This window comes from Pleurodeles waltl, chromosome 9, assembly GCF_031143425.1.
Source record: "Pleurodeles waltl isolate 20211129_DDA chromosome 9, aPleWal1.hap1.20221129, whole genome shotgun sequence".
NCBI lineage: Eukaryota > Metazoa > Chordata > Amphibia > Caudata > Salamandridae > Pleurodeles > Pleurodeles waltl.
The window spans coordinates 499,232,452-499,247,424 of NC_090448.1; the positions used below are offsets into that span (position 1 = coordinate 499,232,452).

Consider the following 14,973-nt stretch of genomic DNA (forward strand, 5'->3'; position numbering starts at 1 on the left):
ACTGACAATCATATTATATTTAGAGAAATAAAATATATAGAGTTGAAATAACTCTTCGAAATCCATGTTATTACGATATTACTGTATGAAAAAACTTGGAAAATCATTGATTATTGCCTCACGGATTTCTTGCTGCAAGCACAACTTTAAGGAGGAAAAAAAACACCCAGGACCACACTCACAATGCTTAGCCACAACGATTTTAAGTCACACATGTGCTTAACCCCTTGTGTTCTAGTTATGGCTCCACCTCTTCTGAGTAATGGTCCCCCTTCGGGATCAACGTTTATAATAGCGTATAAAAAATAAATGATTAGTTCGCCTATTCCTTGCGGTAAACAAATTACGAATTAGTAACAAGGGAAACACTCGCACCTTTATTTTGTTTTTCTTAAAGAACATAAACCGGTTGCAAATAAAAGAGAAAAAACTACCCAGGCAAAGGGCATAGAGTTTCAAGTGCTTAGTGACAGGTAACTACAACAATTATGAGCTGTGTGTAGTGCATTCATAGTCTCTTTAGGAACGCGACACACCCTCTTCCCACTGAGCGGTAACATAGGACGCTGAGATCTCTCCTCAATGGAACTGGCTGGCCTCCGACAACCTCCTACAAGCGCCTCCAATTTTTATTTTTTAGGTAGACTCTTTTTTTGTTAGGCAAACAAACCATTTCCTTCTGTTCAAGTCATGTCGAATCCTTTCGGATTTTTTGGCCATTCTGATGCAGGGACCTTTCCAAATGCTGGGAGAAGCAAAGCCTTCAAGGAGCAGCAGGGGCCCCGCGCCAGGACCCAATCGGCCATCGCAGGATCATACCAAAGCAATGTAGAGGTAAGCCGCGGGAAAGTACTTTAGCTGCCCGGGGCCGCTTCCTTTTACACCTCAAGTACCTTCTGGTGTGAACTAAGCGCCTTTTGCTTGATATGCTCCTAAAATAGCAACAAAGGACATTTGTTGATGGATATATAAGTATAGAGAAATAACACTTATTTTTAAAGACAATCCAGATCTTTGCAAAAATGTGTGCAAATCTGCAGAAGTATTCTTAAATCTTTGTGGAGGGACAATGATAAGATCTGCAGCGAAAACCATAGATTAGGAAAAGCTTGCAAATGTACGCTAAATTTAAACAAACTACATCAAACTGCTCTCAGGATAGTTACTAGTTACTTATTTTTAACGATCCCAAATGTTTACTAAACGAGTTAATAAAAAATATATCGAGCCTCAGTGCCTGCACCCACATTTCTAGCTAGCCTCCTCTGTGAATCTGGTGGCCACTTCTCTGTTCCTGTCCCAGACTCTTCACCCTAATTCACCACAACTTACATCGTTTTTGTGTGTTCATCATGCCAACGCCTCTCCCAAGGCACATATGTCTTGTCAGGCTCCGCCTGTCCTGATATCAGGGTCTCAACACAATCACGTCCCTTTTCATCCTCTGTTGCAAGTTCCTGCATAAAACAACATTTACTTGCTGCATTCAGTTCCCTGGGTCAGGAGAGCTTTCAGTGGGTGACAGGTGGGGGCTGAGTAACATCCTTGGCAAATCTCACTATGGATGCCACTGCTTAGCCCAATGTGCAACTCACCTTAGCTGTCATAGCAATAAAGGACTCCTCAGTCAGTTGCATTAACATAAGGATCCTCTAGAGTTCCATAAGAATGAGGGTGATGTAGCTATAATTATTCAGGCTGTTAAAGAGACATGCTTTATGATGACCAGTCTGAAGTCTGGAAGGCCTTGGATAAGGTTGTTGCTACCATCTAGATGCAAGAATACGAGTGCTGGCATTGAGTGAGAGCTGGGGTTTTAATTCATCTAGGTTAATGTCGCTGTGCCAGGTTTGGAATAGTTGTTACTTGTTGTTCTAGCAGAATGGCAGTCATTCTGTTTAGGTGTGGTTGAGTTACAGGTTAGGTCCTGGACTTCCATTTCTTGATGAGGTATAGGCAGTGCTGGAGGAAGTAGATATTTGAAGTGGATCAGATTTTAAAGGAGAGTTGTGTGTCTTTGGCTTATTGACAAACTTTGATGTTGTTGAGTAAAGTCCAAACTCTGCAGTTAATAGGGAGCTTAAGGGATCTAGAGGTGCCCATGGAGTGAATTGATGTCAGTTGGATAGGTGGGAGGTGAACCATTGAAGAATATTGCTAGTGAATCCCAATTGAGACTTCAGGGTGTGGATGAGGATTGGATGATCACCAGTGTCAAATATGGGTCGAGCTCCAGCATTACTAGAAGGCAGGGGTCATGTTTATCTTTGGGCGGAAGCACCTTCACTGGGGTTTGTTAAATAGCTGTCTCTACTACAGTGTGATCTAATGCCCGATTGGCTGTTAGATCACACTGTAGTAGAGACAGCTATACACCTCTCGGCACTTCCTGGTGGACACCGAAACCCCGGCAGGTGTCCCAAAAGGAAAGGGGGAGAAGAGGAGAAAGAGACAAAACACTGCCACGTCTTGCTGGTCCAGCCAGGCACCCTGTATCTTCAGGGGGCAGGTCATTGTTGACAGAGTGATAGTACAGTTAGTGCACTCAACTTCCTTGAAACTGAATCTCTCTTTCTGATATGGGCTTGGGAGCTGTAGTAGAACACCGGGATGCCTCAGCACTTTTCTTGGTTAATAATAACAACTGTTGGCACAATTACTAACTCTGCATTACCCCAAAAACCCAAACTGAGTACCATAACAATAAGTACTGCAACACTAGGGCTGGCTTCACAGTGATTCACTGTTACACTCTACAATTAGAACTGTGGTTGCACTTATCATGCACAAGAAAGACAAACAAGGGCATTAACTACATCACATATAACTTTCTTGCATGCATAGGGTTAAACTAAAAGGAACAAAAACAATCCAAGAAATACAAATGTCCACTCTGGGTTCAAACAGTTAGGGTGGCACAGTTTGGTTTGGTTTCACTGTGTGAGTGAAAAACCCTTCAAAAAGCAAATTCCTCAAACCTGAAACACAGGCATGAGTGACACAATTTAAATCCAAGAGTTATGCTATTAGAGAAAGAAAAGTCACGTAAATGCTCTTTTAAAATTTCACTGTCACTTTTTGTAGTACTTGAGCTCAAGCAGATGTCCTGAAGCACATTTAGGCAAGTAACTACAATAATAATGTAGAATGTTCAGAAATGCATTTGTCTCTTTAAGATAAGCACTCTGCCAAAATACGAGGTCTGAAATACACTAGCTGTTCTAGGAAAGCGCGGCACTCAAAGAACAAACTCCCTGGAGAGTACTAGTCACTTAGCTGCAGTCTTTTCCGGAGTGCTGGAGGAATGCCTGGTGTCAGCTGGTAGAGGAACGAAGAAAAGAATTGCCTCAAAAGTCCTGAATACGAGGATGACAGCAGGGGCTGGACTACCAAGTCAGGTGCTGAGATCAGAAAGCAAAACAAAGTCAAGCAGGGAGGCATGCTTCACTCTGCTATTTTTAGCGAATAAGGAAAGCAGTTGAGTTTCCACATGAGGATGAGTCACCACGCCCAATTAGAAGCACATGTGTACACCTGCTCACATTAGCAAACAAGCATTGGTAAAACAAGCATTGATAAAACCAAGTGTGTAACACAGCACATTATGTTTACTTAGAAACATGAAAGTTTAACCAAGAACAGAGATATGATTTAACCCTAATCCCTGGGGATGATGACAGATAATGCAGGAGGCACCTTGGGGATTCCTGACAATAATGAGGTCACTAGAGTCTACTGTGATGATCTGGTTGAGAGAGATTCCCAGAGGAAGGCATTGATGAAGGACATTGGTGAGACTTCATGTTCATGAGAGATCTTTGAGGAAGTTCAGGAAGTTGGTAATCTCAGTGAAGAGACAGGGACTTGAAGGATAGCAATATGGGGTGCTACACAGTTGTAAGAAGGAAAATATGCTTGGTGATGTTGATGTGCTGTTTGATTTTCTGTTTTTTCCACTTGAATTTGAAGTAGGCCTTTAGGACACTGCACTTGTCTGTGTAGTGTGGAATAGGATGATCATGAAGGGTGCTGATGTATTGCTTTATGATCTTGAAGAGCTTTCCAATTATGCTGGCAGCTTTATTGACGATGTTGGAGCAGTACTTACTTTGGCTGTAATGAGTTGTCTGTATGTGGAGGGACTTACAGTAGTGTGAGGTCTGCTTTTCTTTTTTCTTCATTCCTGCCTGTGGATGGAGCATTTGTTGTAGGTGAGGACTTTGGGGCATTAGAGCGTTAGAGTGTTTGACTTTCACATGATCTTTTTAGTTGGAGCTTGGGTGCTTTCGTGGTTTCAATGGCTTTGAAGAAGCAGGCTGAAGGTGTTTAGAAGAGTGAAAATATTGGATGTGGAGGAGGCAAAGTGCGAGATGAGCTTGAGCTTAATGTTGTCAATTGAGACATCTTTGAAGGCTGTGAAGATATATTGTTCTATTTTGAGTTGACCTCTGTGTGTTGTTTGAACACTGAGGAGGGTGATGGGAATGGTAAGCTGGTCAGTCCAGTGCAGTGTTGGTGGTTTGTGCTGAACAGCATGTAATGCCAAGAGGAAGAGGTTGCGGATGGGGTCTTTGGAGTGAATTAGTTGAGAGACATGCTCTATCATATTGAGTGTGTTGATGAGGTAGAGGAGAGGGGTTCCTGTTTTTTTGTGGAGCTGTCTGGAAAGTTGAAGTCATTTAGAAGGTGGTCTTAGAATTAGTCTGTGAAATCCTTGTTATGTCTGGGTACCTTATGATGAGGTCGAAGGTGGCAGAGAGTGAAAAGAGGCATGTGAGGAGGTCCAGGAGGTTAAGTGTATGAAGCCTCTTCCCTTATTATGTTAACAGTCCAAACGCTGGGTACTATAGCCGGATGGATCAAAGCCATTTTGGATGTGAGAGTATGTAGTAATATGCCTCACATGGCCTTGTGCGTGTCGTTGAGCGCGAGACACGCGAGTCGAGGGTGAAGGTGACGGTTAGAAAAGAGCTGGGGCAGTGGCAGTGACTTGACAGATCAGCGGCGGTCTATTTATTAATAATAAAAGAAGTTACTTACAACACCGTGCAAGACATCCTCATTACAGAGTACAAGAGAGGAGAGCCATTTTTCTGTCATCAGTCAGTATGATTCGGGTGATGTAAATCTCAAATTTTCCAACTAAAAAGCAGTGGGCTGCAGGGTCAATAAATGAGATGACCAAGGTTCAGGATGGACTGTTCCTATGAGAAGCAGGGTCAGTATTGATTTGCATTAGGTCAGCCCCAGTGACTGATTTAGAGTTTGGCTGACAGGTTCTCCATTGCAACAGTGATAGACTATCCTGACCCCCAAACTGAAGGTTCGCCTGCCCAGTTGTGAGTCAAATAAACTGCTAGTTTTACACTGACTGGGTAAAATGTACTCAGTAGGCATAACACTTCCTTTGATGGTTGAGTATGTGCTATCGGAGGTAAGCTATCTGAGAGTTTGTCCTATTAAGAGCAGACAGTTGGATTTTTTTTTTTAGCTGTCCTTCACCGCCATGTATATCCTGGGACAGTAAGAAAAAAATGAACCCCATACCATGGGAGAAAACTTCCATGGTGTGGGGGTCATTAGTTTTTTTATTATTCAGAAGCAAACTCCCACTTTGGGAGTTTGTTTTTGAAAAATAAAAAAACTTTCAAAACGTTTGAAAGCCAGCTGTCAGGTTTGACAGAGCTATCTGCCAAACGTTTCCAACATTGACAGAAACTGCCATGATGGTCAGTGCCTACCAATTTACTGAGATGTCCATGAGGCTGGTGGAAATCTCTGAAGTTGGCAGGGAGAGTAAAGACAGGGCAGGGGGCACCCTGTATGCCTTTAATCTGTTTACCGAACTGTAAATCGGGGCTTCTGCCTAGAGAGGCACATTGGGTGAAAAACAATGGTTTGGAATGTTACCCTGACAGTTTTTCTAGTGATTAGAGTATTTGCAAGCATTTATTCCATCACTTTTTTTGTGTCTTATTGTCAAAGTAAGCCAGGAAACCCGAAACTGGCACAGCTTTCCAAGCTGACTACTTTCAATGTTTGTGAATTCTAAAAACTAGTACATTTATGTCCATTCAAGAAGTAGTTGTGTATGTGCAAGTTAAAACCGCTTATTAAAATCAGGATGATGAGAAAAAACAACACATACAAAGCAAACCCGACTCGGGCCCCAGCCCCATCTATCAAGCGAAGATTACATTTATGTGAGGGAAGTCACATCCCAACCGCCCCACCCCTACTAGTACTGCAGCGTGTGTGTAATGAGCATGTATGATTGTGTTTTTGGTAGTTTGTAGTAGCGTGGGTCTTAGTGGTATGTGTATGAAGTTGAATCTATGGGGCATATTTACAAGGAGTGGCACAGTGTGGCAGCTGTGCCAAAATTGGCAGTGCCACTTCCAAAACACAGGGATGTGCCATATTTACTAGTTATGGCACATTCCTGTATTTCCCCCTGCGCCGAAGCTAAGCAGATACTGTTGTGCCTTGGTGCAAGGATGGCTGCACTGTGGGGGGCATTGTTTTTTGTACCGGAAGGGATACTGTAGAAAAGAAAGCATTTCTTCTTGTTGCGCCATGCAAACTCCACCCCTGGGATGGTGTTAGAGTTTGACGCTGCCTGAGGTTTACGAAATCTCATAAATTTAGGGCAGGGTCAAATGCAATGGGTGTTGCTGTGGAAGGCCCACAGCAACACTCATTGCACCCCACTTCCATGCAAAGTGCTGCATGTGAAGGGGCCGTATTTACAAGGTAGCATTAAGCCAGAAAAAGTGACTTAATGCTGCCTTGTAAATATGGCGCAGTGCACAGCACCACCAGCGCATCACAAAAAGTCCTCTAACGTGGCACTAGGGGCTTCTAAATATGCCCCTATGTGTTGTAAGGATATGCTGTGAGTGTTTGTGTGTTCTATGTATAAGGGGTGATTATGGGAATGGTTAGTGTGGGGTGCTGGGTTGGATGAGACCGTACATTGCAGGTGCTTAGTGTAATTCCAGTGGAACAGAGTTTCCGACACTAGGCCAGATGCCTTCTCCTTTCTTGGAAATAATGGCAAAAGTAGCTTCCCCCAAATTCTCAAATAACATCAGAAATTAAGAAATCTATGTTTTTTAAAGAACAACCTGTTCTACATAATTGACAGAATCTAGTCATAAATCTAAATCACCATCATAAATGATTGGACGGACCGGTTGGGGGTTGAAAACAGACCAAGTACACGCCGTCATCGCCAGCAGGGAGGGTGGCGCAGCCAGAACTCCGAATGCATCGCTTGCGGGGGCTCCACGAGGGGCAGGACCGGCTGCGGACGGGTCTGCGCCTGTTCCCATGCCATCATTCCAACAACTACGTCACAACACCACTCACCCAGCACTGCTCCGCTCGGTCTCCGACCGTAGCCCCTGCCGGGGGAGGAGAGGGCGAGGCGCGGGGCGAGCAGTGCAGTCAGCACTCCTCGAGGGGATGGGGTTCCACGCTCCCCACATGAGGGCGAGTTGTTTACACAAAAACCTGACACGATGATCTGAGGCAAACATTCAATCCGCCAGTGTTGGGGACTGGGGGCCAGTCATCCCTGTGGTGAATCTTCGTGAAACCACCCTCCCAAAGCTAGTAATGTTACAAAATAAAGCCGCCCGACCCCCGCGATCGGGGTGGGACTCCAAGTCCCAGGATCCTCTGGACTGCCTGTTGCCTGGGGGCGGTTTTTCCAATGCGGGTGCTACACAGCGCGCCGCGCACCGCCAGTGCCTGCTCCCCGACCCCTGCGATCCTGGTGGGACTCCAAGTCCCAGGATCCTCTGGACTGCCTATTGCCTGCTGCCTGGGGGCGGTTTTTCCAACGCGGGCACTACAAAGCGCGCCGCGCACCGCCAGTGCCTGCTCCCCGACCCCCGCGATCCTGGTGGGACTCCAAGTCCCAGGATCCTCTGGACTGCCTGTTGCCTGCTGCCTGGGGGCGGTTTTTCCAACGTGGGCGCTACAAAGCGCGCCGCGCATCGTCAGTGCCTGCTCCCCGACAGCCGCAATCCTGGTGGGACTCCAAGTCCCAGGATCCTCTGGACTGCCTGTTGCCTGCTGCCTGGGGGTGGTTTTTCCAACGCGGGCACTATAAAGCGCGCCATGCAGGCCCGTCCTTCGCCCGTCAGTGACCGCCAGAGGCCGGGCTACCCCTCTTTAATCTACGTGTGGGGTCCTTGGTTACTTGGATCTGGAAACTATGCACTGTGGTCTAAAGAGTCCCAGCTTATTGTAGTCTAAGTGATAAGGGATACGTTCTTGGTGCGTTGTTATACATCTGTTAGGGGAGTGAGACTCACACCCCAGCATTTGATGGTTCTTCTCAGGGGCAGAGCTCATTGTTAACACTGCTTATCGAGCCTCGACTGAACCTTACTCTCGGCCTGGTATATAAGCATTCCAGGCAAGGAGATCCACGGCTGGACCTTGGTATTTATCCCTCTTTTCCTCTCTCTTCATAAAATTCTGACTCCGCCCATAAGTAATGGGGAAGCGGAAGGCAGATGACATCTCTGCGCCACACTCTGGTGCTAAAAAACATAAGAAGCGAGCCAGTAGGAAAGTAGATGACCTTTCCAAGTCTATTAGGAATCAATTTCAAACTATTGACTCCCTGTTTGAGGAAGTAGAGGCAATATTGAGGAGTCCATCTATTACTGCCCACCCAATTTCTGCCACTCTCACGCACAGGAAGATCCCTGATCTCTTTAATAATAAACCACGGACGCCTCATTTGACTGTGGAAGTGGACCTTCATTCGCCTCCTATAACCCAGGCTGCAATTCCCTCACCATCAAAGAGGCATATCCCGAATGCCGAATCTGTTGAATGCACTCAAATTAAGGACTCCCTGCATCCAGGCTCCAAGACCATAATTTCTAGTGATATTCCCTGCTCGAACAGATTTTTACCCCTATCTACTTCTAGTGGGAGCCCAGGATGTTCTCTACCCCTAATCTTAGCTGAACCCGATATAGAGGAACAGGACTGGTTGACACAGCCTAAAGGAGCAACTGAACTGGCAATTATCTCCCAGAAGCTGGACGATTTAAAATCCTTGGTAGTGGTAATCTTGGAAAAAATTTCTGAACTATCCGATCATAGGGCAATATGTAATTGCAAACCGCCCAGTGCGGATGACCATAACCTTGAGCCGACCGGGGGGTCTAACATGTTAGCAACATTTGATACTAGGGATAACTCGACTATCTTCCCCAAAAGTTTAAAGTCTGGGGCGAAATCTACGAGCATGGTGACGAACAAAAAGGGGAGCTGTCCATCCCCTCCTATCGATACTCCAATTGATAGTGGGCGTATGCCCAATTTTGCCTAAAAAACAATGATCAGAGCCTTCCTTGTAAAATTCCTTCTTTCAAAGAAGCTAAGGATGGTATGGGCGTACAGGTGCCTGCCAGTTTACCCAGAGTTTTACATCGAGGCCAACCTAGACTAATCCAGGCGACTGATTTGAGGGGGAGACATGACCAGAGCAGGAAGGATGCTTATATCTACATGACAGGGTTCCCCAGGTTGCCTGCCGGTTACAGAGAGTCTTATGAATCCCTCACTAATAAAGTTATTTGTTGGATTTGCATACAGAGGAAATGTCTCTCTGTTATTCGGTCTGATATTCAGGAGGTACGCAGATATGCCCAACCCGATTCAGATTTTGATTATATTTCAATTATTTTTCTCGATACCACCATGGTTGATAACTTTATGGCCTTCAATTCACGGACTAGCTCTCTGAGAAATGGCAGTGACACTGGAATTGGCCTCTGTCTGCACCCTCCGGGGGGTAAGATATGAAAGAGTGATAGCCCATTTAATGTTCATGTGGGAGGGGCTCAGGATCCATCTAAGAGCAATCGATCATTTATAACTGAGATCCCTTCCCCTTTGTTGCTCCACCCACAGAGCTCCGCATTGTAGTTACTACGGCCTGTAAAGACAAACGACCAGGGGTTTTGGAGCTCACTGTACCCCTGAGAGCTAGGCCCACACTTCTGCTTCCCGAACTTAATATTATGTCTTGGAATGTGGCTGGAATAGAGAAAAAGTTGGGAGATCCCGATTGGGTTAACCTCATTACCAAGCAAGATATATGTTTTTTTCGGGAAACTTGGGCAGACGAGATGATATATGTTGACGGGTTTACAACATATTTTTCCGCAGCTCAACCCGCCTCCGGAGGCTTTGTTAGACCCATGGGTGGGCTTATGATCTTATTAAATAAGAAATTAAAATGTGATCACCCTGTTTTATCCCTTAACTCATTAGACTTATTGGGTGTTAGACTTACATTCCAACCTGGTTTTATACTGTAGTGATCATGGTCAATGTGTATGCGAGGTCCGTCCCTCATAGTATGGAATCTAGGGCACTTGCTCAGTTAGCTGAGTATATGGAACTTCTGCACCCATCTAACTATCTGGTGGTTGGGGGTGATATAAATTGTTCCTTTGTATTCAAGAACCTTATAGGTAATTTGACAACCGAAGAAGATGAATCCTGGGGTATTCCCCAAACGAAGGATGATACTCCCAGCATTGGCTCTTGTGTTGCTATGCAGATGGCTTCCCTTTGCTTACGATTTGGACTTAGAGAATGTAATGGTCGTACTAGATCTGATCCAAATCGTGCTCCCACTTTCAAGTGAGGGCGTTCTTCTCCTGGTCGATATTTTGCTCTGGTCAAATACTTTGGATATGAAGGTGGAACCTCGCTATGATAGCGACCACCACCTTCTGTGTCTTATTCTATCCAATCAAGCATTTGGGAGAACCCAGCATCTAGAGACTACTGGTGTCCCAATCCCCCGTTTGAACCTTAGGCAAACCCGTGTCAGTTGGCCAAAAGTTATATCTAATACATTCCTGATCAAGGCAATTTATTCTTCCTTTTTACAATTGTTCTCTAGCTTTGATGAGCAAGAGGTTGACAGTATCCCAATCCTGACCATCCATGTTGAATTGACAAAATATCCTACAGAGGATTTTTTATAAGGAATTCACTTCTAGGTATACTCCCGACATCATCCAATCTAGAGAATGGTTCAATCAAGATTGTGACCATGCGAGGCTCAATCTTAAATTGGCCCTCCAAAAGCACTCACAGGAGGAGATCAGGGCTGCCAGATATAGCTTTACCAAGGTCCTGGATTTAGCAAAGAAAAATTGGGAACTTGAGATCTGGCAGAAGCTGCTGGATGCAGTCAAAAATCGAGATGAGGGTTCTTTTTGGAGGTTGCTGACCAATAGGCATAGAGGGGGCAATGACACTATAAACATGCACATCCAGCCCGAAAGATGGGTGGCCCATTTCTCTGAGATTTATACCTCATCCATACAGCAGGACCCTGTGGACCATAGGGGTGATGAATGCAGACTTCTTATTGAGGGTCCCGTGGAGGACACTGTTTTCACAATAGCCAAAACTATAGCAGCCATTAATTCCCTGAAACCCGCCAAGACTCCTGGTCCTGACAAGATACCGGGGGACCTGTTTAAGTCTGAAACCGTCATTTGGGCGTGGTATATAAATACATTGTCGAATGCCATAGCAGCAGGTAGCCCTATTCCTGATTCGTGGCTCGGGCAGAAATTATCCCTATCTATAAAAACCGAGATGTGGGACTGCCCGCAAATTACAGCCCAATTAGTCTTATTGATAACTTACAAAAGATTTTTTCCAAGCAAGTCCTAGATAGGCTTATGAATTGGGTTCAAGCCAACCAGGTTTTATCCCCCTCCAGGCCGGTTTTCGCCCAAGAATTAGTATTATGGACCACGTTTTTAGGCTCTTCCTGTTACTTTGGAAATACGTTACTCTGGCCAAACAAAACTTGTATGTTGCTTTTGTGGACCTAAAGTCCGCCTTTGATCTCGTCCCAAGAGAGAAACTGTGGGAAGTCCTAAACAAAATTGGTGTCCCGGGGAATTTGGTGCATCTAATTCAAAGGTTGCATGAGAACACCTATGCACGAGTAAGATGGGGCAGCCAGGGGGAACTCAACGACTGCATAGACATCAGGCACGCCAGGGCTGTGTCCTTGCACCCACTCTTTTTTCCTTGTTCTTTAATGAGGTGGTGCAAGTTGTAACCGACTGCCAAAATGATGCCCCTTCCCTGAACAATTTAAAAGTTCCAATCCTTTTATTTGCTGATGACTCCCTTTTGATCTCCAAAACACCCATGTGCTTCAGGTACTCCTGAATAGGTGCAGTGTGTTTTGTGCAGATCATGGATTTGAGCTTAACTCTAGCAAAACTAAATTCATGATTTTTGGTTGTGGTTGCACCATCCTACACAATGAGGTTCCTCTGAGTAAGGTATGCTCCGTTGATTACCTAGGGGTGAGAATTAGTAATAATATGAATTGGCAGGCCCAGGTGGGAAAAAGCTCAGCTCTTTTAGCACATAGATCAGGGGCAATTCTGCGCTTTCAAAAGTCCACTACTGTGAAAGTTGTCTCCCCAGCCATTAAAATTTATTTAGCGAAGGCCCAGAGTGCAGCGGTCTATGGTGCAGAGGTTTGGGGCTGTATTAAAACTAGCAAATTATCTGTGGGGGAAAATAACTTTGTAAGATCTCTTTTGGCATGCCCTCGCAGTATCCCCTTGGTTCCAGTGTTTCTGGACATAGGGTTCTCCCACATTTCTGACGTAATAGCTCTAAGGCCTTTAACTTTTTGGGTTCGTATCTGGACCACCCCCGAATTAGTTGTATACAAGGAGTCCCTACAAGATCTACTGGATAGACTGAATTCACTTTCTATCCCTTGGCTCAAGTAAATTTCGGATTGGTTCCATACTTTGGGACTTAGTGACTTTTGGAGTCAGGCCCACAATTTAAGGAGGGCTCACAAGGAACATTTGAAATCAGTTTACTGGTCCCATGTTAGGAACAATTATCTGTTATGTGCTTCATATGGTAGGTTGACATCCCAATTTCTCGATTTCAAGTGGTACCCTCACTTTGAACCTTTTCTAGACTTAATTTCTGATCAACTAAGCAAAAGTTTGTATGTCTGGTTCAGGTATGGATGCCTACCTCTGAAGTCTCTTACTAGCTCATGGTGATCTAGTTCGCCAACCAATCAATGCCCAAGTTGTAACAGCCCTGCAGAAACTGTAGTGCACTTTATGTTTATCTGCCCCGCTTATGGGTTTGCTCGGCGGAAATGGCTCCGTCCCGCCTGCAGGAATATGGGGTTGAGAACGTGTAAAGATGCTTAAGGTTGATGATGAGAGATTGTTCCTCCCTTTTAACTTGTGCGGTCAGCAAGTTCCTTGCGTCCGCATGGCACATACGCACACGCCTTTTAAAAAATCACAGTGATTTGTCTTTAATCGAACTGCGTTCTTAATTTATTTTATTTAACTATTGTTTTATATAATAGTTTTAAGTTTAATGAGATTTTTACCCAATCAATAATGAGGAAGCCAAGATCGATGGTCCTTCCTCAGATATAGGAGGGGAGATACATGTGAGATTTACATCAATATTTTTTTGTACAATTGTTGATTTTTATTTTTAATCTTTGATATTCTATTTATTACGCACATATCGTGGTTTTACTGATGTAAGTTATTGCTTTGATGGTTAAATTAGACCGAATAAAGCTTGTGTGAACTGAACTGAATTATATAGAAAACACTCAATAAATAAATAAAAACACAGTACTAACATATGGAGCATTTCATCAAATTAATTAGAAACAATACTTAATCAAGTCATAAAGTGCCAATCGGTGGTTATAGATTGAGAATGTAAGTTTAAGAACTCTTTCCACTATACATATTTATTTAACATCCACCTTCTATGTGGACAGACCTATGCTTCCTTCATTTTGACCGCAGCTGTCAGGCAGTGAGCTTGAGCATTTGAAATCGCGCATGGTTTAGATGTTACGTGACGACATTACGTCAAACATGGCGGCCATCTTAGTTTGGTTGGCTATTACATCGCAAGTTCCTTTACTAAAGCGTCACGCAATGAGGAAATTCACGATGTTGGGTAAAAACTGCATTTAATCCTGGGACAATCTTCGTTGGCAGAATTTATTTACAAGAAGATTTTCTGGCATCATTGTATCGCTGAAAGAAATCTTTATGCAGTGCAATATACAATACTAAATTGTGACTTCAGGAGTACAGCATTTCTGGTAGGTTTTTGACCATGTTAACATAATTATAAATATTTTTGGATTAACTCATTTTTACTTTTTCTCATGGCTTCTGCACAACAAGTTGTTCGATTGAATGCATTCTTAGCTTTGCCGGGCAAGCCTAAAATTCCATGGAAAATATGCTATTGCTCTTTTGAAAATGTTCTTGTCGCTATTGATGCTGAGAACTATGCGTCAAAGAGAAAATTATCATTTACACTGAGGGACAACAAATATTTGATAACTTACCAGTAATCACTCCACCGTTTGGTGATGGACACAACTGGAATGCATACACTGAAGCAATTGAAAAGCTAAATAAAAACGTTTTGGAAGAGCCCAATGTAATTGTTTAATGCTTCAGTTTTATGAAAAGAAAACAGGAAGTAGATAAAACGGTGGACGAATACATATCAGCCCTCAGAAACTAGGATGCAAATTGTAATTTGGTCCAATGTTGGGTACCTACATTAGAGACCAATTTGTTTACAGTTGTTACTCTAAAAAATTACAAGAGAGGATCTTAAGTTGCAGAGATCCTTCTCTTTCTGGAGTAAATGATATGGCTAGAGGTATTGAACGTACTATGGTTTCATCGAAATGTATTTCTAATGATTCAACTAATAACTGTGTGACTAACTCAATTCAAGATTCTGACTCTATTAATGTTCTTGCAGTTAAAAATAAACCAAACAAACTTGTGTATAAAAAGTTAAGTGCAGTATATTTCAGGTGTGGTTCTCATTCTCATTTGAGTAATAACCCTCAGTGTCCAGCAT

General features: G+C 43.8%; 1 protein-coding gene across 1 annotated transcript in view; it reads left to right on the forward strand.

Annotated features, from left to right (window-relative positions):
• The first annotated feature begins 546 nt into the window (after positions 1 to 546).
• The window catches only part of LOC138259541 (coiled-coil domain-containing protein 170-like), a 439,156-nt gene continuing 424,729 nt past the window's right edge, over positions 547 to 14,973 (forward strand). The window contains exon 1 of the mRNA XM_069207352.1: positions 547 to 834. Coding sequence (XP_069063453.1) covers positions 691 to 834 — 144 coding nt within the window. The 5' untranslated portion in view covers positions 547 to 690. The remainder of the gene's footprint in view (positions 835 to 14,973) is intronic.